The 27765-nt window shown below is 39.3% G+C and overlaps 1 protein-coding gene across 2 annotated transcripts; it reads right to left on the bottom strand.

Moving 5' to 3' along the window:
* Positions 1-547: 547 nt before the first annotated feature.
* On the bottom strand, positions 548-27765 carry LOC114666404 (zinc finger protein OZF-like). 2 transcript variants are annotated; one of them, XM_028821264.2, is made up of 4 exons: positions 27698-27757; positions 25459-25548; positions 24816-25283; positions 548-2958 (listed from the first exon to the last, which is right to left on the bottom strand). In XM_028821264.2, the coding sequence occupies exons 3-4, from the start codon at positions 25204-25206 to the stop codon at positions 1829-1831; spliced, it is 1521 nt and encodes a 506-aa protein (XP_028677097.1). In that variant the 5' UTR covers positions 25207-25283; positions 25459-25548; positions 27698-27757; the 3' UTR covers positions 548-1828. The 2 variants fall into 2 exon arrangements, with proteins under 2 accessions (XP_028677097.1, XP_028677088.1); XM_028821255.2 differs by lacking the exon at positions 25459-25548 and having other exon boundaries at positions 27698-27765.

The following is a 27765-nucleotide window of genomic DNA, read 5'->3' as shown; positions in this document are numbered from 1 at the left end:
TTGGTAGCATTCCCTGTTGCCCTTGACAGTGGAGAAATTTGAATTTGTGCAGTAGGGTTTGGCAATCTGTCTGTTCTGTATTAAACAATAAATATGCCCGGCTGTCTGAGGGTATAAAATATGCACATCCTGCATGGTCTCTCCCATCCCTGTGCTCTTTATAACAGTATTGGCATCACTACTATTTGTTTAATTGTTTTGAAATTAAAATAGTTCTTGTATGGATAACTTATGAATTCCTAATATCAAATCAAATAAATTCTTATGGGTCCATAGTAATGCAGCCAAAAGACTGTCTTTGCTGACTTTTCACTTTAATGGAATCAATAGTGGTGGTTGTGAAATCAAATTTACAAAACTTGCAGACAAGACCACGAACCTCCACCCCCGATTAATTTTTACAGACATTAATTGCATTGTCATTTTAGAGAAATGATTAGTAATTTGTAGAGGATTACTTTCTTTGAGACTACCCCAACTCTACTAGCAAGAAATCACTCAGGATTCTGAAGCAGTCTGTCTCATGTCTTCACAAAGAAAGGTTAGCTTCAATTCAGGGCCATTGACTCAGAAGGCACCAGCTTACGCAGCCGAGCTACCTCTCAAGTAAATAAGCAGGCTTCTGACTTCTAATTGTAACTGGGAGGGTGGCACATTACCCAGCAGCAGACTGTCTCTCTCTCTCTCTCTCTCTCTCTCCATCTTTCAGTCTTGCTGCCCCTCTTCTGACTGATCCTGGACAAGCCCCCTAAATGTCACTAGCTAGAAATGGCTGGTTCCTGTTCCTCTTCATTGCATGCTCTCATGTAGAGAAGCTGGTTGCAAACTTGGGGCATGGGCTCAAAAGTTCATTTTCTTAATTGAGCAGAGAGGATTACCTTTAGTTTCGCTTGTGCTTTATGACTTCAAGGTCCAAGTTCACAGCCAGTCTCTCCACCTTAGGACATGAAATGGAAAGAGATGGGGTCCCAAGTAAATGTCTCACCTGTGAGAAACCACATTATTCAATTTGTTCTGTCTCTTGTTTGTCCCATTTCTCTCTCCAATGTTCTTGCATGTCACCATAGATGGTTATTGTTAGGAGGTGCCTTTGTTTGGCTTCTCAAAGTGTGAAATAAGTGGCACTGAATACTACTATCTGAGAATTGTTTGCAAAAGTGAGAACAGGGTTAATTTCTTGATGTGACTGTGCTTCTGCTCTGTCATATCAGGAGTGACCCTTGCTCATTAGTCATGGTATTTGTTTTTGGCACTCATCCTTTTAAAATATGTAAAGAGTTCTGTGTAATAGTCCCTCAGTGTCCAGTAATAACTTTCTTTAGCTCACATAGGGGAATGAATGGTAAGATATCTTATAGGAGTCTGGACATCGTGAGAATTAGTATGGACCCAATTTATTTTACCTCTGGTTTATTCCAGACTGCTTTGCTTCATGTTTTTCATTTCTTATAGTCTGAGACTAATTTCTTCACTCTTTGTTTGCACTCTACCATGAGTAATGAGAGAGGTCCACTCTTGTCCTGACATTTTTTTTTCATTGCTCTTCATTCTTTCCCCTAAATTTGTTGTAAGGCCTATCCCAAGCAATGCCTTTTTAAGTAACTCATACAGAGAGAAGGAAATTCCTGTTAATAAATACCATGATTCTAAGTACAACTGGGGCAATAATCATTTGCTATTTTAAGTTTTTCTTTCTGCTTTCTAAGAGAAAATTAGACACTTTGAGACTTACAATTCAACTCTCCAGCTTTATCCAACTGTTTTTTTTTGATGATTATTATTTTTTGGTTAATCGCAACAATGATTCAGTACAGAGGGATTAGTAGGCTTAACTGTGAAATCTTGCATGTTTTTGAAGAGTGTATTTCTTTGAGAATCGTTTGCCACATTCAGAACAGGAATATGGCTTCTCACCAATGTGAGTTATCATGTGTCTCTGTAAATAGGTGCTGGTGGAGAATTGTTTGCCACATTCAGGACAGCAGTAGGGTTTCTCACCGGAGTGAGTTCTTGTGTGTATCCGGAAATTGCTGCTGGTAGAGTATCGTTTGCCACATTCAGGACAGCAATATGGTTTCTCTCCTGAGTGAAATCTTACGTGTATCCGAAAACTGCTGTTGTCAGTGAATCGTTTGCCACATTCAGGACAGCAGTAGGGTTTCTCTCCCGAGTGAATTCTTGTATGTGCCTGAAGGTTACTAGCCCTGGAAAAGCGTTTTCCACATTCAGAGCAGCAATGTGGTTTCTCTCCAGTGTGAATTCTTGAGTGACTCAGAAGAATGCTACTGCGGGAGAATCGTTTGCCACATTCAGAACAGCAGTAGGGCTGCTCTCCAGAGTGAATTCTTGTGTGTCTCCGAAGGCTGCTGCTGAAGGTAAATTGTTTACCACATTCAGAACAGCAATATGGCTTTCCTCCGCTGTGAGTTCTTAGGTGTGCCTGAAGACTTTTATTTCCAGGAAATCTTTTGCCACATTCTGAGCAGCAATGCAGTTTCTGGTTAGTGTGAACTTTCATATGTCTCTTAAGGCTACCTTTGAAGGAGAACTGTTTGCCACATTCAGAGCAACAATGAGGTCTCTCTCCAGTGTGAACTCTTGTGTGCCTCTGAAGGGTGCTCATTTGTGAAAATCGCTTGCCACATGCAGAACAGCAATATGGCTTCTCACCAGTGTGAGTTCTCATGTGTGTCCGAAGATTGCTGGTGTTGCAGAACCGTTTGCCACATTCAGCACAAGAATGAGGTTTATGTTTCAAATGGCTCCATTGTGGATCTTTATTATTTAATTTCCTTTTAAACCTTTGTTTAGACTCTGGGCAGGTATTCAAAGACATCAGATTTGTATTTTGCACCTGTTGTTTCTTGATGTTTTCCTCATATGCTGGCTGTTGTGATCTTCTTTGAAGACAGAACTGCCCAAATGAGGATGAAGTGAAGTGATCATTGTCTTGTAACTCTGTACAAAAAATATAAATGTACACATTAAAAAGAGATGATTACAGAAAAATTCAACATTTAGAATATATACCTTACTTTTCCAAGTTAAATAGCATTGCCCAGGTGAAAAAGCACTCACTGTGCTGTCGAACAAAATTATTGAAAACTGCAGCCTTCAAGCCAAGGTGTCCTGTGGAATTCAGTGCCGGTACATTAAGGCCTGGTTGTTTTCTAATCTCTTTGTGTTTGCATACTTTGCCCATTATTTGCTTCACTGTTACAGTGCACATATTGATGCATTTTCTGCTGTATACTCCAGGAATGTTCATTCTTAGTTTACAGATGTGTGATGTGTTATTTTCTTTTTTATGGGGTGCTCTTTTTGGAAAGTGGGCAGTACACTTTCAGAAGAAATAATTTTTGACAACTTTCTAATAAAGTGATCAGTGTTATCTTCAGTCAGATTAGTGTGCATGCTGCATTTTAGCAAAAATAAATTCTCTAATGACCTGCTATGCCAGAGGTAGCTCCAGCAATGCCAAAAATAGGGAAGGAAAAAACTTGAGTAAAGAAAAAGATAAATGTTAATGAGTGGGAATGGAAGACATATTTCATAGTTAACGAGCAAGTGTGCGGACCACCACATCACCCACACAACCTGTGCAGTGCCATTTCTCTGTTAACAGATCACCCTGTTGTATTGCATGCAACTCACTCTGACAGTTATCTTCCCTTTGCTGCCCCATAGGTGGACAAGGCAAAAATTATATGGCAAAAACCTGATTTTAGAAGAGTAGAAATTTGTGTGTGAAATTTAAAGACTGTGCATAAACAACAAACAAAACAGAAATTGTGCCTTGTACAAATAGCATCTCCAGGCCTAATAAGCTAAATTTGTTCTGCCAGCGTTGCAAATACAACAAGAATAGAAAATGATGGACCAGGAGAAGATATGTCAAAGGCAAGCAATGCATAACAGAAAAGGAAAGTGAACATTGTAACACAGTGTTAAGAACAGTTATGATCAAAATAAATAGTCACATGAAAAAGAAAGAAAGTACAACCTCTTACAGTTCTATGGTTTTATGCATCAGGACGTAAAAGAACACATCTGGTCTTTACCAGGTTCTAAAGTTATTTAAATCTAACCTCAGCTGTAAAACAACACACATCAGATTCCACCGTGTCATTATTTATTTAACACAAATGAAGACAAAACGGAGAAGCCATGTTTGAAAAACTAAGTACACCCCATGAATAAAAAGCTTGTAGAAGCAGCTTTAGCAGCAATAACTTGAAGTAATCATTTTCTGTTTGTCGTTATCAGTATCTCACATTGTTGTGGAAGAATTTTGGCCCACCTCTTCTTTACAACGTTACTTCAGCCCATTCATTTATGCACAGCTCTCTTAAGGTCCCACCACAGCATTTCAATCAGGTGGAGGTCCAGACTTTGACTGGACCTTGATTCTTTTCTTTTTTTCAGCCATTCTGTTGTAGATTTGCTGGTGTGTTTGAGATCATTGTCATTGTTACATGACCCCATTTTGACAAAGCTTTAGTTGTTGGACAGATGGCTTACATTTAAATCTAGAATACTATTGTATACAGAGGAGTTTATGGTCGACTCAATGACTGTAAGGTGCCCAGGTACTGTGGCTAGAAACCAAGCCCAAATTATCAGCCCTCTACCACCCTGCTTGACAGCTGGTGTGAGGTGTTTATGCTGATATGCTGGGTTTGGTTTTCACTAAATGTGCTGCTGTGTATTATGGCCAAACAACTAGACTTTGGTCTTGTCTGTCCAAAGGACTTTGTGCCACAAGTCTTATAGTTGGCTCAAATGTAACTTTTCAAACCAAAGCCATGCAGCCATGCTCTTTTTATAGAGAAAAGGCTTTCTCCTGGCAACCCTTCAAAACAAGCCATACTTGTTCAGTCTTTTTCAAATTGTACCGTCATGAATTTAATATTTAACATGCTAAATGAGGCCTGTAGAGCCTGAGATGGAGCTCTTGGCATTGCACAGCTCTGAGCTCTGAGATGGAGATGGAGCTCTGAGCATTGCACAGTTTGATCTTGGGCTGAATTTGCTGGGATGTCCACTACTGGGAAGACTGTTTTTCACTTTTCACAAGAATAATCTTTTTCATTGTAGAATGATGGACTTCAAATTGTTCGGAAATGGCCTTATAACCCTTCCCAGACTGACAGAGAAGAATTTGTTGCTGCCTAAGGTCATTACTGATTTCCTCCTTGGTGGTGTGTTAACACACAGCTGAATGCTCCAGAGCAGCAAATTGACAAAACGTCTGCTTTTACTGAGATGGTCACACTTGCTGATGATCAGTTAATCAGGGGGGCATTTGACTAGCAGCACCAGGATGCTACTTACCCTCTTAATTCCTATGGAAGCAGTAAAGGTGGACTTCACTTTTTCACACACTGCTTCTGCATTTGCATTTAGTTTTTATTAAATAATGACATTGTAAGAGCCAATCTTAGAAAGTAATGCTTTAAATTAAATTCATATTATATTTGCTTAGTCATAGACAATGGTATAGAAACCAGCCACATGGGGATTCACAAACCAGTGTGTTTCTTTGTGCCGGTCCCAAGCCCGGATAAATGGGGAGGGCTACATCAGGAAGGTCATCCGGTGTAAAATTTTTCTACTGTTGGCCGAAGAAGAAGAAGGAGAAGAAGAGGGGGGAGACGTGTCTGAAGGCAGAAGGAGAGGAGGAAGATAAAGAGAGTGGAACTGAGGATAGGAACTTTGAATGTTGGTAGTATGACTGGTAAGGGGAGAGAGTTAGTAGATATGATGGAGAGAAGGAAGGTTGATACATTGTGCGTGCAAGAGACTAAATGGAAGGGGAGTAAGGCCAGGTGGATCAGAGGTGGATTCAAATTGTTCTATCATGGTGTGGATGGGAGGAGAAATGGAGTAGGAGTTAATCTGAAAGAACAGTATGTCAAGAGTGTTTTGGAGGTGAAAAGAGTGTCAGACAGAGTAATGATTATGAAGCTGGAAATTGGAGGTGTGATGATGAATGTTCTAAGTGGACATGCACCGCAAGTTGGGTGTGCAATGGATAAGAAAGAAGATTTTTGGAGTGAGTTGGATGAAGTGATGAACAGTGTACCCAAGGGACAAAAAGTGGTGATTGGAGTGGATTTCAATGGGCATGTTGGTGAAGGGAACAGGGGAGACCAGGAGGTGATGGGTAGATATGGCATCATGGAGAGGAATGAAGAAGGTCAGAAGATAGTGGATTTTGCCAAAAGGATGGACATGGCTGTGGTGAATATGTATTTCAAGAAGAGGGAGGAACATAAGGTTACATACAAGAGTGGAGAAAGATGCACACAGGTAGATTACATCCTATGCAGAAGAGTCAATCTAAAGGAGATTGAAGACTGCAAAGTGGTGGCAGGGGAAAGTGTAGTTAAGCAGCATAGGATGGTGAGATCAAGAAGAGGAAGAGAGTGAGGGCAGAGCCAAGGATCAAATGGTGGAAGATGAAAAAGGAAGACTGCAAGATTGAGTTAAGGGGGAAGGTGAGACAGGCACTGGGTGGTAGTGAAGAGTTACCAGACAGTTGGGAAACTACAGCAGATGTAGTAAGGGTGACAGCAAGAAGGGTGCTTGGCATGACAACTGGACAGGGGAAGGAGGAAAAGGAAACCTGGCAGTGGAATGAGGAAATACAGGAGAGTATACAGAGGAAGAGGACAGAAAGATATTGAAGGAGATGATCCACTGTGGCGACTCCTAACGGGAGCAGCTAAAAAAAGAAGACGACAATGGTATAGCCTTTTACTCCCTGTAAGTTAATATGAGATGGAACTTTCTTGCTGTAACTGAGATACAGTGTGATAATTGAGTCAGCTGATGTTTAGAACAGGTCCCAGTAAACAGTAATCTCTGTCTTTGTCTCCCAACTGTCCAACCTGAGCTGACTCTCTAATGTCGATTTTCGCAAAGCGTACGACTCAGTTGATCAAGCTGCCCTGTGGGACATCCTGAGGGTTTGCGGGTTGCCCTCGAAGTTGCTGGACATCATGACCGGCCTGTACACTGATACTGTGAGTGCTGTGTGCAGAGTGCTTTTCCCAGTTGATTCTGGGGTTTGTCAGGGGTGTGTTCTGCTCCTACTCTGTTCAGTGCTTGTATGGACTGGGTGTTGGGCAAGGTTGTGGGGTCCAGCGGCTGTGGGGCATCTGTTGGTGAAGAAAGATTCACGGATCTTGACCTTGCTTGATAATGCTGTGATCTTCACGGAGTCAATGGAGGCTCTGATCAGGGCGCTCGAGAAACTGAGTGAGGAGTCGGAGTGTCTTGGCTTGTGAGTGTCCTGATAAAAACCAAGATCCAGGCCTTTAATGACCTCTTGGGTACAGCCATCAGCAGTGTGTTTGTCCGTGGAGGGAGTGTCGACCTTGTCCAGAGGTTTACTTACCTTGGCAGTAACATTCATGTCTCTGGTGACTCTTCCTATGAAGTCAGTAGACGGATTGGGAGAGCATGGGGGGGTCATGAGGTCGCTGGAAAGGGGTGTGTGGCACTCCTGATATCTATGCAGAAGGACGAAGGTCTAAGTCTTTAGAGTCCTGGTGGTTCCTGTCTTGCTATATGGTTGCGAGACATGGACGCTATCCAGTGACCTGAGACGAAGATTGGACTCCTTTGGTACTATGCCTTTCCGGAAAATCCTTGGGTCCCGCTGGATTGACTTTGTGTTGCTCATGGAGTCCCGAATGAGGCACATTACCTGCATTGTGAGGGAGCGTCAGCTACGGCACTATGGCCATGTGGCACGTTTCCTCAAGGGTGATCCAGCTCGTAAGATCCTCATTGTTGGGGACCCAAGTGGCTGGACCAGGCCATGGGGTCACCCACGTAACACCTGGCTGCAGCAGATAGAGGTTAATTTCCGGAGGGTGGGACTGGACCACATGTCTGCCTGGGGGGGTTGCAAACCGGGATCCCGAGTTGTTTTGTTGTGTAGTGGGTATGGCAACACACTGTACCAGTGCATGCTCCCCAACTTGACTTGACTAGTAATCAGGGACTTGAAAGACCCATTTTCAACTCAGAAATGAGATAGGCATACAGTTTTCTGATCATTCTTAAAGGATTCAGAAACGTTTATAAGTCATTTGTAATGATTAGAAATGAAACAAGATTTAAGCTTTGAAAAGAAATTCTGTTAAACAAAAACTTTTCAAATTTTTTGCTATTTCAATTTTCTCTTTACTGTGTGAACTGTTTTACTTTTAAAATTGAGATATTTTGTCTGTGGAATCATTTCAATGAGTCAGGCCTTTGCTGAATCCCATTTACAAGGTGGAGCTGCAGAACTTTGGTAATTTTGGGTAAACGCAGACACGGCGTAATATGTCATGTGGTGTTGTTCATCTGAGGTTGTATTTACCTCATTTGAAGACCTGTTAAGAACCTGATGGTTTTTTATTATGTCCTGATATGTAGAACTTTAGAATTGAAAGAGGGTGTACTTTTTGTTTCTAAATGACTGTATAATATATGAACAGGATAGTTATAGGAGTGCAAAGCTTATTAAATACACACACCATTGTGATGCACTGAACATTATTCATTTTCACAGCGGCCTACATTATACTCTTTGGCACTAAAGGTGTTTGTAGAATTTCACAGACCATTATTAAAGCACATCTACAAAGACGTGGAGTATATTGTTGCTTTAACGCTATAGTAAGTCTCTTAACACATAAAAATAAACATTCAAAAATAATGGAAGTATTCGTAACTATGGTCTATGGTACAACTGGATGCAAGGCCACATTTACCATGCATACTAGTGATGTACAGAGTCTCTTATTTTGTCAACAGAATGTAATTTTCTATTTTAAAGGTTTCATTCTCATTCTTTGTCTGTACCATGTTCTGATTTTTTTTTTGCATGCCCTAATATAGCTTTTTGTTTGGTAACTCCATTTCAAAAGAAAATCTTAAAGGAAAATATGGAACACTAGCATCAGTTCTCCATATACATTTTCCAAAGTTGTTAACACTAGAATTACCAGAGCCTATGAAAAAACTCGTAGATCTGGCCCACCTTAAATTGCTTCTTAAAACCGTTCTCACCTCTCCACCAGCGTCTTTTGTCATCTAAATGTACTGATAAAGACATGCTGCCAGCAACCGGCTATTCCATCCCCCCAACGACTTAGAACGTAAACGAGCTTTTCCCAGCTCATGCCTTGATTAATTATCTGGGAGTGAAGTGGAATTTTAGAGTAGAAATAATAGATTGTTATTTGGAACACATGCATTTCATATGTGTTGCATTTCTACAGCAATCTGTGTAAACGCATTGTTAAAACAGAAACGTTTTATATATTCTAGTAGCAAATGACAAAATGTAGGCATAAACTATATAATGTATGAAGCCTGAAGTCCAAATATCAAAGAAACACTTTCACAAAAGGTACAAAAAAAAAAAAAAAAGCCGCCTTAGTGTGTGACATTGACATGCATTAGTTATCTCTGCTTCCGTGGCGCAACAGTATCAGTCGCTGACTGGGAATCAAAAGGTCATGAGTTCGATCCTGCACAACTCCCTTTTGAGAAGTGTTCTTATTTTCACTATTTTAGAATAAAAAGATACATTTGATTTCAGTCTGTAACAGCCGGTGTAATTTATGATATTTGTAAAGGTTAGCTTTATTTTTTTTTTAAATTCACTTTTCATTGTCTCAGTCGCGTTCAGGATCCATCCCTACCGCCCCCACCTGACACTGCTGTTTTCACATAAAGACGCGCTATAGTTCTGCAGTGTATCACGATACATACGACCGCATGTTTTTTTCCCCCAATATTGCCAGTCCCCACGTGTTGCTGTATGCTGTTTCTTTTGTACTCCAGGACATGCAGAGGAAAGCATAGTAAAGAGCAGTAACTTCAGCGCTATATGCAATCATCAGACACTCCCAATCTGACACTGCTGTTTTCACATAAAGACGCGCTAAAGCTCTGCAGTGTACTTGTGGCTGCATTGTCGTACCAATGCTTGCGAACTGAAGTGTCTGCATGCACTTTTCGTGGCATTACACGTGTATTTTTTGAGTATGCCCATGTAGCTCAAACACAGGAACATATGTTGATGTAAAAGTATAACAAAACAAGTGCACTTTTATTCAAGACTATAACCGAAGAAAACAGAAAGCAAGTTACAGTAGGCAGTTGATATGACAGCTTGCGTGGTGGAATGCTAAGAACTGCCGATTTCCATTCCATGCTATATAACTGTTAACATTTGAATCTGATGATTGCATATAGCGCTGTCTTATTCAGTGTGCACAAGAACATGCAGGTGGCCAGTTGCTGAGTGCTACAATGCACATTTTAAAAAAAGAAAGAGACAAATATATGTGACATTTTGAAGAAATCATTTTATGACGCGAGTAGTACCAATCAGAAAACATCGTCGAAGTAATGCAATATTATTTGAAAATGAACAGCGTCAGATCGGATTTGAAGTTATACTGGCGCTGTTTGAGTCAGATCAGAAGCTGAATAAGCTGAAAAAGATCCTGTTCTGACTCTAAGTAAAAAGCATGAATTAATCAACAGAAATAACCGCGATTGACATTTTAAAGTTAACGATTTATAGTGCATACCAATTTATAAATTTAATGTCCGTTTGAGGAAATTGATCTGACTCAAACAGAGCCAGTATAACTTCACACCCGATCTGACGCTGTTCGTTTTCAAATAATATTGCATTACTTCGACGATGTTTTCTGATTGGTACTATTCGCGTCATAAATGATTTCTTCAAAACATCACATATATTTGTCTCTTTCTTTTTTTAAAATGTGCGTTGTAGTACTCAGCAACTGGCCACCTGCATGTTCTTGCGCACACTGAATAAGACAGCACTATATGCAATCATCAGATTCAAATGTTAATAGTTATATAGCACAGAATGGAAATCAGCACTTCTTAGCATTGCACCACGCAAGCTGTCATATCAACCGCCTACTGTAACTTGCTTTCTTTTTTCTTCGGTTATAGTCTTGAATAAAAGTGCACTTGTTTTGTTATACTTTTACATCAACATATGTTCCTGTGTTTGAGCTACATGGGCATGCTCAAAAAATACGCATGTAATGCCACGAAAAGTGCATGCAGACACTTCAGTTCGCAAGCATTGGTACGACAATGCAGTCACAAGTACACTGCAGAGCTTTTGCGCATCTTTATGTGAAAACAGCATCAGATGGGGAGTGTCTGATGATTGCATATAGCGCTGAAGTTACTGCTCCTTACTATGCTTTCCTCTGCATGTCCTGGAGTACAAAAGAAACAGCATACAGCAACACGTGGGGACTGGCAATATTGGGGGAAAAAAACAGGCGGTCGTATGTATCGTGATACACTGCAGAACGATAGCGCGTCTTTATGTAAAAACAGCAGTGTCAGGTGGGGGGCGGTAGGGAAGGATCTTGAACGCGACTGAGACAATGAAAAGTGAATTTAAAAAAAAATAAAGCTAACCTTTACAAATATCATAAATTACACTGGATGTTACAGACTGAAATCAAATGTATCTTTTTATTCTAAAATAGTGAAAATAAGAACACTTCACAAAATGGAGTTGTCCAGGATCGAACTCATGACCTTCGGACTCTCAGCCAGCGACTGATACTGTTGCGCCACGGAAGCAGTGATAACTAATGTGTATCAATGTCGCACACTAAGGCGGCTTTTTTTGGCGGTGGCTTTTTTTTTGTACCTTTTGTGAAAGTGTTTCTTTGATATTTGGACTTCAGGCTTCATACATTATATAGTTTATGCCTACATTTTGTCATTTGCTACTAGAATATTGTAAAAGTTTCTGTTTTAACAATGTGTTTACACAGATTACTGTAGAAATGCAACACATATGAAATGCGTGTGTTCCAAATAACAATCTATTATTTCTACTCTAAAACTCCACTTCACTCCCAGATAATCAATCAAGGCATGAGCTGGGAAAAGCTCGTTTACGTTCTAAGTCGTTGGGGGGATGGAATAGCCGGCTGCTGGCAGCATGTCTTTATCAGTACATTTAGATGACAAAAGACGCTGGCGGAGAGGTGAGAACAGTTTTAAGAAGCGATTTAAGGTGGGCCGGATCTACGAGTTTTTTCGTAGGCTCTGGTAATTCTAGCGTTAATGGAAAGGTTCTTCCATAACTGTCACATATATTACATTGTTCTGGAGGAACACCCCAGCTCTCTTAAATGAATACTTTAACAGTGTCAGTGTCCCAAATGAGGCAGCTAGCGGTGGAGCTTTAGAAGCATGTCCTCTATAATCGACAGTTATTTTCCAAGCCCTATCTAGTTTTCTAAACTGACCACACTGGTGACTTGAAGGGACTAACGATAGGTATGATAATGCCCATTCACAATAATTCCTTCACAGTCTCCCCAGTTTTGAGACAAATAATACTTTTTCAGGTGCAGGAATTTCTGAAGATGTCCATTATCCCTCGTCCCCTCACAATTTCTTTCACTGATCTGCACATTACACTGTGCCTCCCAAATGAAAAGGCAACCCATTCACTCCCTGTACACTGTTCATCCCCCTCAACAGGTCACCCACCAAAAATAAAGTTAAAAAAATTCCCAATAATTACAACCCCAACAATACACAGTACCTCTGAATGGAGGGAATTGTCCTAGGGCAGGGGTGGCGAATTCCAGGCCTGGAGTGCCGCAGTGGCTACAGATTTTCATTCTAACCCTTTTCCTAATCAGTGACCAGTTTTCACTGCTTATTAACTTTTTCCCCATCACTTTAATAGCCCTGTTAGAAGCGTTCAGCCCTCTGAATTGATTCCTTTCTTCATTAAATGACAGCCAAGCAGAAATGAGATGTGAAACGAGTTAACAGATAACCAGCTAAACTGGGGCTTCAAACTCCAACCAATTTCATTCCAATCACTTTCGTAATGGGAAGCCAATTCTTGCCGTTAATTAAACCCATTATTTAATTCCATGGCTTGTTGCTGCCCTCATTCTCCCACAGCACACATTTCGAAAACTGTTGTTTTTCTGTTCTTTCTAAGAGCACAGTCAAAATGTTTTAGTGACCTGAGAGATCAACCTTACCGAGACCATCGCCTCTCTTTAATTTCAGATATTGTGTAATGGGCACAGGGGAGCTGGTCATGTGGTGGCTTGTTTTGTGTCTCATTATTGTTTGGCTGCTAATTAAAGAAAAAGAAACAACTATGGGGCCTGAGTCAAGTTAATTAAATGAAGTAATCAGCAGCAAAAATTGGTCACTAATTAAGAAGATGGTAAGAATGAAAATCTGCAGCCACTGCAGCACTCGAGGCCTGGAGTTCGCCACCCCTGTCCTAGGGAATTAGAAATGTTACCTGGAACATTTCTTAAATGTACTTGTCAATTACAGATGTGCAAGATTAGTTTAATTTCTTATGTACTTGCTGGTTACTGATAAACAGGATCTTTGGAGTCAGGATTGTCCTACACAAGATTATACTGGTTCTCTTATCAGTACTTAACCTTGTGCTAAATTAGCAACAGGACTGGGTCACAGATCAAGAGGTTTTAGTTTAAATGCTTTCTAAGAGTGCTAAAGGCAAAACCTAACAGTTACAAAGATGGACAGATGTCCTTCACTATAATCTTCTTTCGGCTGCTCCCATTAGGGGTTGCCACAGTGGATCATCTTCTTCCATATCTTTCTGTCCTCTGCATCTTGTTCTGTTATACCCATCACCTGCATGTCCTCTTTTACCACATCCATAAACCTTTGCTTAGATCTTCCTCTTTTCCTCTTCCCTGACAGCTCTATCCTTAGCATCCTTCTCCCAATATACCCAGCATCTCTCCTCTGCACATGTCCAAACCAATGCAATCTCGTCTCTCTGACTCTGTATATCCAATTCATTATAATAACTATTCGTTAGTAAAATCTGTACTAACCCCTACTCTATCTTATGTTTCCTTTTCCGGTGTCCTTTTGGTGGTGGCTTGTGCCACCACCATCTACTCAAAGCACCATGATGTTCCAACAATGATGGATGGATTAAAAGCCAGAAGTCTGTATGACTATCAGTATCAAGTGACTCCATGAGAACCCTAACTACAAATAGGACTATTTCATTTATGTTAGCTAGAATGCCCAGAGGGGACTGGAAGGTCGTGTGGCCTGTAACCCCTACAGATTTTATTTTTTTCTTCAGCCTTCTGGAGTTTTTTTTTGTTTTTTCTGTCCACCCTGGCCATCGGACCTTACTCTTTTTCTATGTTAACTAATGTTGTCTTATTTTAATGTCTTATTTTGTCTTTTATTTTTCTTTTCTTCATTATGTAAAGCACTTTGAGCTACTTTTTGTATGAAAATGTGCTATATAAATAAATGTTGTTGTTTGTCTCCCAACCGTCCAACTTGAGCTGACCCTCTATCATTTCTAATCCTGTCCATCCTCGTCACACCCAATGCAAATCTTAGCATCTTTAACTCTGCTACCTCCAGCTCTGTCTCCTGCTTTTTGGTCAGTGCCACCGTCTCCAACCCATATAACATAGCCGGTCTCACTACTGTCCTGTAGACCTTCCCTTTCACTCTTGCTGATATCCGTCTGTCACAAATCACTCCTGACACTCTTCTCCTCCCATTCCACTCTGCCTGAACTCTCTTTTTCACCTCTCTTCCACAATCCCCATTGTTCTTTACTGTTGATCCCAAGTATTAAAACTCATCCACCTTCGCCAACTCTACTCCCTTTATCCTCACCATTCCACTGACCTCCCTCTCAAATACACACATGTATTCTGTCTTGTTCCTACTGACCTTCATTCCTCTCCTCTCTAGAGCACATCTCCACCTCGACCTGCTCCCTACTATAAACTGCCTACTGCCCATCAATATATAATCAAACAGTGAAAATCATATTTAATCAGTAAAGATCAACTCTCACAATCCCACTTTTTTCCCTTCTAGAACAACAACAATTATTTACTTCAAGCAACTGATACTCTCACAACATCACCCAAATGATTTTCAAAAATAGGTAGGCGGCAGCTAAATCCATACAGAAATATTTTTTAGCTACGACTTATGTAATCAACAAGTCACATTGCAAGCTGGAGGAATGCAGTAGCATACAATGCCATACTCAGTGCATTACGATTTGGCAAAGAGTGTCCCTCCTCACTCATGTTACTCAGGTTAGTGTGGAGCCCGGCTTTTTGGATCTCAAATCCATCCTGTCAACTTCGTGCATTAATTAACAGAGGATTTTGGAGAATATTCTGTTTTATTCATCTAAACAAGCAGCATTTCATGTAAAGCATTGCAGAAATTCCACATTGACCAAAAATGACTTTTCCAGTCACAACAGCATAAGTTAATGTGTGGTTAGTGAGCTAAAAAATGCATGTAATGCTATATTATTTCATTGTCTATTGTATAATGATTATGTTTTGTTTGAAAGAGGATTGCCTTGTGAAAAAAAATTAACTGCTTGAAAGCTGCTAAGGGTTAAAAACTGACCAAGCTGTGTTACTATAATGGCATACAGGCATCTGTCATAAGACAGGGTGCAGTAAGCTGACCTAGCACAATTTTCTTTTTAGGAATTCGTCCATTAGACACATAAGAGATGACCTTTCCTTCTTTAGGGCCCCATTCGACACATACACAAAGCAGGAACAGTTAGCCAATTTGCACAATGTAAGATGAAATGCTTAGATAAACATATTATGCTTATTGATAAGTAAGGGGAAGAGGGAAGATATTAAAAGCCGATCGAAAAAGGGGAACTTTGCAATGCATGAATCCATCTACTCATCTGTGACTGAATAAAGACTGATTGATTGAACTACTCCAGTCTTCCTTGGAGATCTCCTTCCACAGCCTGCACTCCAGAAGCAGTCACTGTTGTGGATTACAAGGTAACCAAATACGATGACACGTTTATTATGCATGCTATAAATGTTCTTCCTCGGTTTTATGTTTCTACTGATGTTAAAACTGTGGCCACACCAAGGTATAGGTAGTAAGCTAGGCAGCCAGTCACAGTTATCATTACAGTTTTGCTAAAATATGTGGGTAACTACGTTCTATCTTTTGCCTTTTGTAATTAAATAGGAATGTCATCTATTTGTTGTTTCCTAAGCCCCCCAAGCTACTGTTTAAACACAGTGTTCTCTAGTCAACTTGTACTTTCACTCTCTTACTTGCTTGAACTGATTTATTCCCAGCTGGCATTACTCCAAAGTCATCCTGCTGACCTAGCAGTGCTGCTACATCCCAGAAAGTGTCACTCATGTCCCTGCTAGCAGAGACATAAATGCACTACTATAAGCCGTGAATCTTTTGTTGTCAGGCAATGTAAACGGCCAGTTTGGTTTACAGAATACATAGATGCCTGTATCCCCTGATCACGGAACTACTCGATAGCTTGTGTGGAGTCAGTTTGCCTTATAATAAGTGTAAATGTTTAATATGTCACTGTGCTCTGTACAAAAAATTTTTATAAATCTACTCTTCTTTCTACTCACATGTACAGTGGACATAAAGCCAGATTTAGTTCACCATATAAGAACTGCTAGGCAAGCATTTTAAGACAAGAGAAGTTAAGGAGAACTGGGAAATGGGCAGTCAGACTGATGACCATCATATACTATTTCTGTGTGTCAAACTCAGCATGAAACTGTATCCTCTTTTGACTTGTTTGGAATGACATGATTCACCTAAGTGGGGGCCTGCAGATGAAGAAAGAGTATAAAGCCTTGGAACATTGCCCGGTACACCTTTGAAGCTGACAGACGGATGGGAGATAACGTCATCTGATCCTGAAAATCCTTCCAATGCTGCAATGAAAATAGCAGACTCTATACATCGGGTCCCCACTCCCCAACTGGGTTCTTGTCATGGCTTCCTTTGTCTGTTATGCAGCATAAGCCGTCACTAATGAAAGCAAAGTTATTTCTCCCATGTTATTTCTTACTGCTGTGTCACTAAGGGAGGGGTATTGCCTTTATATGTCTATATAGATTTGGGTTATGTAACACGCTGCAAATATAAAAGAACTCATTCTAAAAAGGGAGCTAGCGCCCCCTGTTGGATACATGCCTCACCTAGACCATGTGAATTAGATAATATCAGATAGCAGAAACAAAGCATTCTACAATGGACATTTCTCTTCACCAGATTTATAGTTCAAGAGTTAAGGCTCTTTGTATTATGTTCTGTTAACTGTATCAAGTCAATGTCCACATAAAACAGGGGCATCATCCAGTGCAGCAGCCCCTCGGGGCTCTTCCGCTGCCATTGCCTGTCAACTTTAACCAGCACTACCTGAGGGAAATCAGACTGTGAATGTAACCCACCTTTGTCTGCCCAACTGGCCCTTTGATTAGCCTGTCAATAGCTTTTTCCTGGTTGTGCGTTGTGTCTGCGTTTCCATCTCCCTACCAATCTGCAGTATCATTGTTGTCCGAGTCGAATGCTACACTATACAATTTAACAAGTCACAGGTTTGTGTTTTTAAGGAAACTCTGTCTTTAAAATCAGAAAATGTGCGTTTTACCTTGCTTTTGTCTTTCAGTTTGTACCATACTGACTGCTAATGCAGCAGAATTATTTTCCTATTACTCTGCACAACCATGTGCATTTTCAAAACATTATATATTTAGACACTTCCTTTTTGCCTTGAATTCATCACTCTCACATTTGAAGTCACGGATTTCACTGTGTTGCTTCTACACTTTTATATACAGCTGCTGTAACACCCGCATATTTGAGATCATTCGTCTTCTTCAAATTCAAGGCCAATAGATTTACAGCAATCATCAGCGTCATACTAGGAGTTTTGCCCTCCTTTTTCTGCAGGTCTTAGCAAAACAAACAACTGTCTTGGCTCTTCTCTCGGCACAGCCCAGGAAATGCTTTCTCACAGTGCAAGAATGACAACAATGGCAAGCAATGCATAACAAAAAGGAAAAGCAAGCTCTGTGACATACTAAAAACAATAATAATAAAAAATCTATACCATACATAAGCAGCCTATTTATAGAAGTGCAAAGCTTATTAAAGGAATACTCCACCCAAAAATGATACGTTACATATTGGATTATATCCGAACCAGAGGGGTATCAATGTGTTGGGGAGGTGTATGAGTAGGTAAGCCGAGATTGTATAAATTGGGCAATGAGGGGGAAAGGAGTTTAGGACAGGCCAGGTTTAGAACTGTACATGGAGGAACAATAAAAATAAAATTGCATAGTAATGTAAATTGTAACCCACAGTATAAATGTAAAAGAAAAACAAGTAACATTAAAAATAGCTTACAGAAATGCTAGAAGTATCAAAAATAAAAAAGTGAGTTGGAATTGTATATAGAGGAGCATAATTATGATACTATAGCAATAACAGAAACCTGGCTAAATAACAAAAACGGGGACGAGAAGAACATAGAGGGGTACACATTTTTAGGAAGGAAAGAAAGATTCTTTCAGTATTTCAGCTGTTAAAGAAAAGTCAAGGAGGAGGTGAATTGCATCAGGAATAGTAAAGAAGAATTAAAAAAATGCAGACAGTGAATTAGTGGATGCTCTAAACTTCACAAAGTGAGGAAGTGGATAACCTTCCAGCGGCATATGGGACTACAAAGGAGGTTCTGAGGGATTTAGAAATTGTGGAGGGAGAAGTGCTGCTCAGATTAAATAGGCTGAAATCAAACAAATCACAAGGACCAGATAATATTTACCTTCGAGTTCTCAAGGAGGCTAGCATGTATATATATACTAGCAAAATACCCACGCTTCGCAGCGGAGAAGTAGTGTGTTAAAGAGGGTATGTAAACATATATATAATCATAAACATATATACATATCTACATATACACACATATACATATATATATATATATATATATATATATATATATATATATATATATATATATATATATATACATATACATACATATACACATCCACATATCAACATATATATATATATATATATATATATATATATATATATATATATATACACACACACACACATACATATACACATACATATACATATATTTACAAATCTACATATTATATATATATATATATATATATATATATATATATATATATATAGACATACATACATACATACATACATACATACATATATATATCTATATCTATCTATATATCTATATCTATATCTATCTATATATATATATCTAAATCCCCGCGAAGTACTGCTTTTAAATTTTTATTAAGAAAAAAAGAAAACCTTTTTAAATTGAGGGAAAATATACCAATAACAATTTGTTAAGGATCTGTTTTTTTGTGAAGCAGCCTTAACACAGCTTTTCCGCTGTTTTATAAACGAACGCCATATAAGGTCTTCCTTTTTCCTTGCTTCACCAAGGAAGGAGCCTTTTTATTTAATCCACGGGTTCTTAGCTTTTTTTTTTCTTTTTTTACGATTGTTATAGTTCTGTTTGTATACCACGTTGTCAATTCAGCACTCCGGTTGTAATATGACCAAGCTATGCAAGCTTACTGTTAAGAATGCAACGTATAGTTGTACAGGAGAAAAGCAATCTTGCCTCAAATTAATGGCAACCTTTTGTAGGTCTATGAAGTTAATTTAAACTTTAGGTTCACAGGGTGCTTTATTTTCGAAGTACCTGCACTCATGAATATGTCTGTATGCGTCAGTCGCTCAAATCCCCGCGCTTCGCACCGGCGAAGTACTGCTTTTAAATTTTTATTAAGAAGAAAAGAAAACCTTTTTAAATTCAGGGAAAATATACCAATAACAATTTGTTAAGGATGTTTTTTTGTGAAGCTGCCTTCACACGAGTGATCACTTCGAGCTGACTTGCGTTACCTGGTAGGTAACCACCCACTCACTGCACTCCCTTACGGGAATCGAACCTCGGACGTCAGCGCTAGAGGCGAAGCCCCTAAAATTGCGCCACGGCATGTGGTTCATTTATTTGACAGCATGTAGATCGGGGTAATTACATTCACGGCATTTGTAGTCTGATTCACAATCTGATTGTATGGGTGGTTACCTACCAGGTAACGCTTATGGTTGGCCAGCAAGTCAGCTAACATCAGCCACGGTGCCTTCAGTTGTGAGAAGCAGATCATAGAATGGTTGAAAATAGTTCACTGTCAAATAATGCAAACAGTACGCGACACGTGTTTCGCCGTAATTCTTGGCTCATCAGGCATACACACTCACCTGCACTCATGAATATGTCTGTATGCGTCAGTCGCTCAAATCCCCGTGCTTTGCACCGGCGAAGTACTGCTTTTAAATTTTTATTAGGAAGAAAAGAAAACCTTTTTAAATTGAGGGAAAATATACCAATAACAATTTGTTTTTTGTGAAGCTGCTTTCACACACTCTCTCTGCTGTTTTATAAACGAACGCCATATAAGGTCTTAATTTTTCCTTGCTTCGTCAACGGAAGCAGCCTTTTTATTTAATCTACGGGTTGTCCGCTGTTTTTTTGTTCATTTATTACGATTGTTATAGTTCTCTTTGTATACCATGTTGTCAGTTCAGCACTCCGGTTGTAATATGACCAAGCCGTGCAAGCACACTCTTGAGAATGCAACGTATAGTTGTACAGGAGAAAAGCAATCATGCCTCAAATCAATGGCAACCTTTTGTAGGTCTATGAACTTAATTTAAACTTTAGGTTTACACAGTGCTTTGTTTCCGATGTGCTGTGTTCTACGTGCTGTTAGCTAAGACCCGGCACTTAAAAGTTTCTCGCTACAGCAATTTTTAATCCGTTACAAAGTCATCGAAAGTCTTGTTTATACCTCGTGTCTTCTCATTAAACTTGTATCTCACGAATATGGTATTGCAAATGGCAGCGGGAGCGTTTCTCATTAAACTTGTATCTCGCGAATATGGTATTGCAAACGGCAGCGGTAGCGTTTCTATATACTTAATTTAAACTTACGTTTTACACTGTGCTTTGTTTCCGCAGTATCGAAGTGATCACTCGTGCTGCATTCAGTCAGTTCACGTAAGCCGCTCTCTTGTGCCTTCTCAATTGTGTAATGAATGTTTTCTTCATCGCTCTTTGGGGCTCTTCCTTGTTTTCAGTTCACGTGATTACGTAGGAGGCGTGATGACGCGATACGTGACTCCGCCTCTTCCATTACAGTATATGGACAAAAAAGAGGTTCCAGTTATGACCATTACGCGTAGAATTTCGAAATGAAACCTGCCTAACTTTTGTAAGTAAGCTGTAAGGAATTAGCCTGCCAAATTTCAGCCTTCCACCTACACGGGAAGTTGGACAATTAGTGATGAGTCAGTCAGTCAGTCAGTCAGTCAGTCAGTGAGTGAGTCAGTGAGGGCTTTGCCTTTTATTAGTATAGATATATATATATATATATATATATATATATATATATATATATATATATATATATATATATGGCATTCGAAGTCTGAATCACAATCTGATTGTACGGGTGGTTACCTACCAGGTAACGCTTGTGGTTGGTCAGCAAGTCGGCTAACATCCGCCACGGTGTCCTCTTTCAGTTACGAGAAGCAGATCATAGAATGATTGAAATAGTTTTACTGTCAAATAATGCTAAGAGTACGCGACACGTGTTTCGCCCTAAATCAGACTGTGATTCAGACGATGAATGCCATGAATGTAATTACCCCGATCTACATGCTGTCAAATGAACGAATCACACGCCATGGTGCAACGTTAGAGGCTTTGCCTCTAGCGCTGACGTCCAAGGTTCGATTCCCCGAGAGGGGGGTGCAGTGAGTGTGTACGCCTGATGAGCCCAGAATTAGGGCGAAACACGTGTCGCATACTCTTTGCATTATTTGACAGTAAAACTATTTCAACCATATATATTATATATATATCCTTGACGCATATTTTATATTTTCAGGAATTCACTGCACACTGGGGAAATTCAGAAGGACCCGTCATCCCGTTATTTAATAAGGGTGACAGGGCAGATGCAAGCAACTATAGGCCAGTAAGCTTAACATGCATCACAGGAAAATGAATGGAAGAAATTATTAAGGATAAGATTGAGCAACACTTGGCAACTACAGGAATTTTACTGAACAGTCAGCATGGGTTCAGAAGAGGGATGTTGTGTTTTACTAACATGGTGGAATTCTACGAGGAGGAAACAAAAGGTTAAGAACAAAGTGGAGCAGATGATATTATTTATCTGGACTTTCAGAAAGATTTGATAAGATGGCACATGAGAGGTTGGGCATCAAACTAAAAGAATTAGGTATTCAGGATCTTGTGTGTAGATTGTGCATGGAACCTTAACAGAACAGGCTGGTATTAAGAGTGGTGTTACACAGGGGTCAATGCTAGGGCGTAGTGGACTTGACCCGATCAACTTTCAGACAGTGTTCAGAAGCCATTAATAAGACTAACAGAATGGCAGGTTATATCTTGCCCTGATGTACAGTCCAAGGAGGTTCTGCTCAAGCTTTATAACAGCCTGGTGAGGCCTCATCTGGAGTACTGCGTGTAGTTTTGGTCTCCAGGCTACAAAGAGGACATAGCATTTTAAAAGGAGTTCATCAAGAATACGGGGAGGGTAAATTTCCCATTAACATTAGGAAGGTTTTCTTCACACAGAGAGCCACAGACACTTGGAATAAACTACTCAGTAGCATGGTAGACAGTAGGACTTTAGAGACTTTCAAAACGAGACTGAATGTTTTTTTCAGAAGAATTAAGTGGATAAGATGGCCTGTTTTCATGTAGATTGTTCTAATGTTACTTTCCTCATATAATTCATAGTGATGGCCTTGAAAAATATTTAATCTCATGTCTTCAAGCAGAATGGAGAGAAAAGACTGATATGCTACTTGAGTCACATAAGCCATGTGTCTGTTACCCAGTTGTACATTCAAAACATGCAAAACTCATGGTTTTCTGCAAATATTTTGTTAAATAGATTCCTCCAGAAAAATCAGCTAACATCTTAAACAGGAAACCCAAGTCATATGGGATTGACTTTTTGAATGGATGATCCAGCCATCCCCATTAGACACTGGTCAAGAGTCCTGTCTTTGATTCAGAAAGTCAGTCCTATGTGGCTTTAGTTTGCCATTTATGATGTTCACTGATTTTTTCTGAAACTATTTTAAAATATTTTAGCAAACAAGCATGCATTATCAACATCTTGAAAATATGACTGGACAGCTGACATGAGCATTATACAACAGGAGTAACAGGAGTTTCTTGTTTTTCTATTTTCCTTTGTTTGCCATTGTATCATAAAACGTTTTCTCTCCATCCTGCATTAAAACATCAGATGAATTTTTTTTCTCAAACATCACTATAAAACACATGGGATACTTAATGTATAAAAACATATAATTTTTGGGTGGAGTATTACTATATGTACACATACCAGTGACACGCTCAAAAAATCACAGCTGTCTAGAAGAAAACCAAGGCCACTACATCAAAACAAAACTCCAAATCTAAGAAGCACACTAAGATTCTAAAGCTCTAAAGTCAAAATCACAAGAAATACCAAACAATCCCTTTGTATTTTATCGAGAATCCCTGACACCTTGAATGTGCGGGGACTTTATACCATTGTGACAGTGATGGTGTTCTTCATGACTTCTGGGTGTAACACAGTCGTTACAATGCTAGCAATAGTATACAACCAAAATGTCAGCACTAATAAGAAAACAAAAATTGCATACCAAGAGGTGAGATATTTTTGTGTCACTAAAAATCAACCTCAAACAAAAAAATGCATTACAATTAATGAATGAATAATGTTCTCTGTTTTATGACTTGAAAAGCTAAATGAAAAAAGAAAAACAGAACTTGGATGGTTTTCATAGGAATATGAAAACACGAGAAACAAAAACTGTTGAGTTTCAAGGTGGGCTCTCCTGTGTGGTGTGCTTCAGCCTGACTCAGCATCCTTGCCTCCTGCAGCCCTTTGAGTTTTTATCTTTCATCTCCTGTGCAAGCTATTAGAACAGAGCATAATAAGCAAGCTAGGAGCTCATTGTCTTAAAATCAACCCAACAATTTACAACTCAAAAGTGTTGGCATTTCCTCCTTTACATCAAACTACTTTTAAGCATTGTGACCGAGGAAACCTGTGTGTTCACCTTAAATGGCACCAGGTAGGACAGAAGAAGAGTAGGATGGACCACAAACTATGCTCAAGATTGCAGAAAGTCACTAGAAAAGATGTGGGTAACCAGCCAGTTAAACAAGTAATGACGATGCCAGTGTGATGTAGTGATGCCAGAGAGATCAAAAGTAACAAAAACAGTAAGGAATAAAAAAATAAAAAAATAAATAATAATAATAATAAAAAGAGGATGAACCAGGGATGAAACAAAATCAAAACACAATGTGGGTGAAAACTGGGAAATCAAGCCTATCGATCGTCAGAGTCAAAATGCATAACAAAAATCAGTCAAAAACCAGAATCCTAGATAACTTGCTTCATCACATCATGCATGTAAGTTCCAGCATTTCTTTCAGAACGATTTCACGCCGTCTTCATTGTACCATTTCACTTTCTGGAACTCTTCTGCTGCCACTCTATTTTGACCCTTTTGCACTTCACTTGCAAATTGATTTTTAAGGTGATTAAAAACATAATAAAGCCCATACTGCCCACAATGTACTTCCAATTGAGTATTTTATATCATATCTTTAAATTCAGGACTTTTAAAACCATGTCTCACTTTTCACCATAAAGGTGGGCATTAAAAAACAGTCAAATTTAAGACAAAGTACAAGACAACCTATTAGGCTAGAAACATTGGCCACATTTTAGACTTACTTTCTCCACAAGGACTTGAAGGGGATGGCTGATCTTCCAGTGTATTCCGTGATACTTTCCCTGTGTCAGACATTAATGATTCAGATTTGACATTAACACGATGCTCCTGCAAAGAATGGTGCCTGTCCTGTAGGGAGACTACTCCAGTCATTTCTCCATCTCGACAATCATACTTAAACACAGACTCTGAATTAAGGTCCTCTTCCTTGAGGTTGTCTGTAATTTCACATTTCTGTACATCAATACACACAGAAGTCTGCTCCATGTCTTCTGTAATGCCCACTGACTCCCTTTCACAGTCCTCCGATTTAATACGCAGGATTGGCTGACTGTAGAGGCCGGATTGCCATTCACAGTCCTCTTCTTTAATGTTCATGATTCTGTTCTCCATTTTGTAACTGTCACCCTAGTATCTCCTCTGGCAGATATATCTACAAGTCCATGTTCATGGCAGCAGCACCCATCTTTCTGGAAAAGAAAGTTTCATTCAATCAGAAGTGGGAAAAAAAACACACAGAGACTTAAATGAATTGTGTCCTTGTTTTCACAACTCTGGAGTTAAGGAGTAGGTCAAGTCAAACAGTTCACAGCATCTGCACCTTAACAAGTACACATCAATTCAACAGGCTTCATATTAATTTACCTAGTGTAACAATCTTAGGAAATGTAGTGATAATAAAGCAGCCTGAAATGAAGCTATCTGCCATTACTCTGTGCTGGCAGTATGCAGCACCTAGCAGAAAAAACAATGTTTAAATGTGAGAGTGCAGTATTGTACATTAAACAGATGTGCAAGTTCAAGGACAGATCCAAAAGGTGCACAATAATAGCAGTGTGGCCCAAATAGTGTCATACCTGGGGGTGAGATGGTGGTTAAATGATGTTTGTCAAAAGGGTGTATTGGTTATGGACTAAAGTGCAGAAGATATACAAATATTTTAGGGCAGTTGTGTGCTGGAGGAGAAAGTTAAAGATATTACAGGACCCAAACTGAATGGGGTGCCAGTTCATTACCAGTAAACCTAAGACATATATATCTGAGGACGTGAAATGAGAGTTTCTGAAACAAAATATGCACAGTCAATAACCAGATGCACATTTTGAACACAGGAGGCTAGATTCATAAAGCAGCAGTACCAACCACTGTCCTACCATGCCACTCAAATATATTTTTATGAATTTCTTTTGAGTAGGCATAAAAGACACTGGAACTGGGATACGAAAGGTAAAAGGGGTGGAATCACATTTACTAACAGCACATTCAGGGAAGATGTTTTATTCTGATAATGATAAGCCCTAAACATGGGGTTTATTAGAGGACCCAGACAATACTGAGCCAATGCTTACACACTGGATTAGAGCAGCTAATGCCTTTTCTGCCATGATTATTTACTTTGAAACCTAATTGGCAAGAAAGGTGTGCATACGAGATCCACATGAAATAGGGGTAGTGTCCAAAACCACCTTGTACAAGTTGTGCAACACTTCTTTTCTTTAGTTATTTGACTTGAGTAAGACTGGTGTCTACATTTGATTGTATCCAAATGCTCTCTGATTTATGTTTATCTAGGTCATATATAATTAGCAAAGAAGTCAGCTGCAATAAAATAAACATGCTAAACAACTGTATCTGACATGATTCTGGTTTAAAAGATGCTATTAAAAATATACAGCTGAATTACATAAAAAGATGAAACAGAGGTTTTATAAATATCAAGTAAAATATTTGATGGTCAGAATATATATGGCAGAGCACACAAGGCACATCTGGACTGACCGTTGGCAACAATGTTCTTTTCAGCAACCATCTTGACTGAAAAGCATCAAACACCCTTATATCTTTCATTGCAAGTTAAAGGAAAAAATATAAACATTTGGATGCAATCAGCTACAGTATACAGTATGTATGTAAAAGTGACTTCTGAAATTGCGTCTTTAAGTTTAAGGGTAACACTGACTTGTAACACTCAGTTTGCTATTCTAAAGGCTAGCTAACAATGAGATATTCCGTTGCCTTTACTCAATTTCTGAAGATACCCGAGCTAATATTAACTGCTGTACAGCTGCGTAAAGAGGTTTTCCTGACTGCTCCAGCATCACTTATCCCCATTTCTTTAGGCTGCTCTTCACACAGTCTGTGTTAGCCGAACACCCAAAACAACAGAAGGTACAACACTTAATCACCTCTCGGTATTTTGCCTTATTAAATATCCACATATCAGAAGCACCACCGAACCTCGATTCGTGCATCACACACAGTATTTCCTCCTGACTAGAGCAGGTATAAGGCGTGTCTAAGGGAAGGGGCGGTTAAAACAACGATGAACGTTCATTCCAGCGAATCGTCTTCTCGCTGTACCATGTTAATCAGAAGTTTATTCGCCCAATTACCTAAAGTCTGAAGTTGTCCAAGTTCAACCTCAGTCAATGTTTTTACGGTTCCGCCTTAAATAGGAGTCTATAAACGGTCATTAGATATTTAAAACGTGAAAAACATATTAGGCGTAACTTGATTTAAGTTAAAATGGATATAGAACTAAATGTTCATCACTTATGCAGATTTAAATTCCGTCTCGAGTAGCCCTCACCGTTGTGAGTCAGGTGAAGGCAGAAGCCTCAAAAGATTACGCCATAACACAATTTTTTTTATTTCGCTGTAAAACGTAGTACCGGGTGTCATCGCCTGCACTCACTCACGGCAGCCATTACAGAACTAAAAAATAAGAATTTGTTTATACCTGTAAAATATATATTTTAGATGTCGTTACCTTCAAGCCCGGTAATGCAAAATACACATATTTACAAACAATACATAAAACTGTAATAATGTATAAAAAAATAATAAAAGAAGCGCTGTATCCAACCAAAATTCATCCCATTACCTCACAGCAGGCATAACAGATAAAGCACGAGAAGGGTCTAGCAGCAGATTTCAGAAGCTCCTCTGAAC

The sequence above is a fragment of the Erpetoichthys calabaricus genome, chromosome 1 (assembly GCF_900747795.2).
Source record: "Erpetoichthys calabaricus chromosome 1, fErpCal1.3, whole genome shotgun sequence".
NCBI classification, from domain to species: Eukaryota; Metazoa; Chordata; class Cladistia; order Polypteriformes; family Polypteridae; genus Erpetoichthys; species Erpetoichthys calabaricus.
Note: the sequence above shows the minus strand (reverse complement) of the source record. Positions and strands in the feature narration are given on the sequence as shown.

Coding starts and splice junctions, on each gene's coding strand:
- LOC114666404 (XM_028821255.2), bottom strand. CDS start 25,206: ATGGAGAACAGAATCATGAACATTAAAGAAGAGGACTGTGAATGGCAA. Junction 2,959..24,815: donor TTCAAGTCCTTGTGGAGAAA/GTAAGTCTAAAA, acceptor TTTTTTGTACAG/AGTTACAAGACAATGATCAC.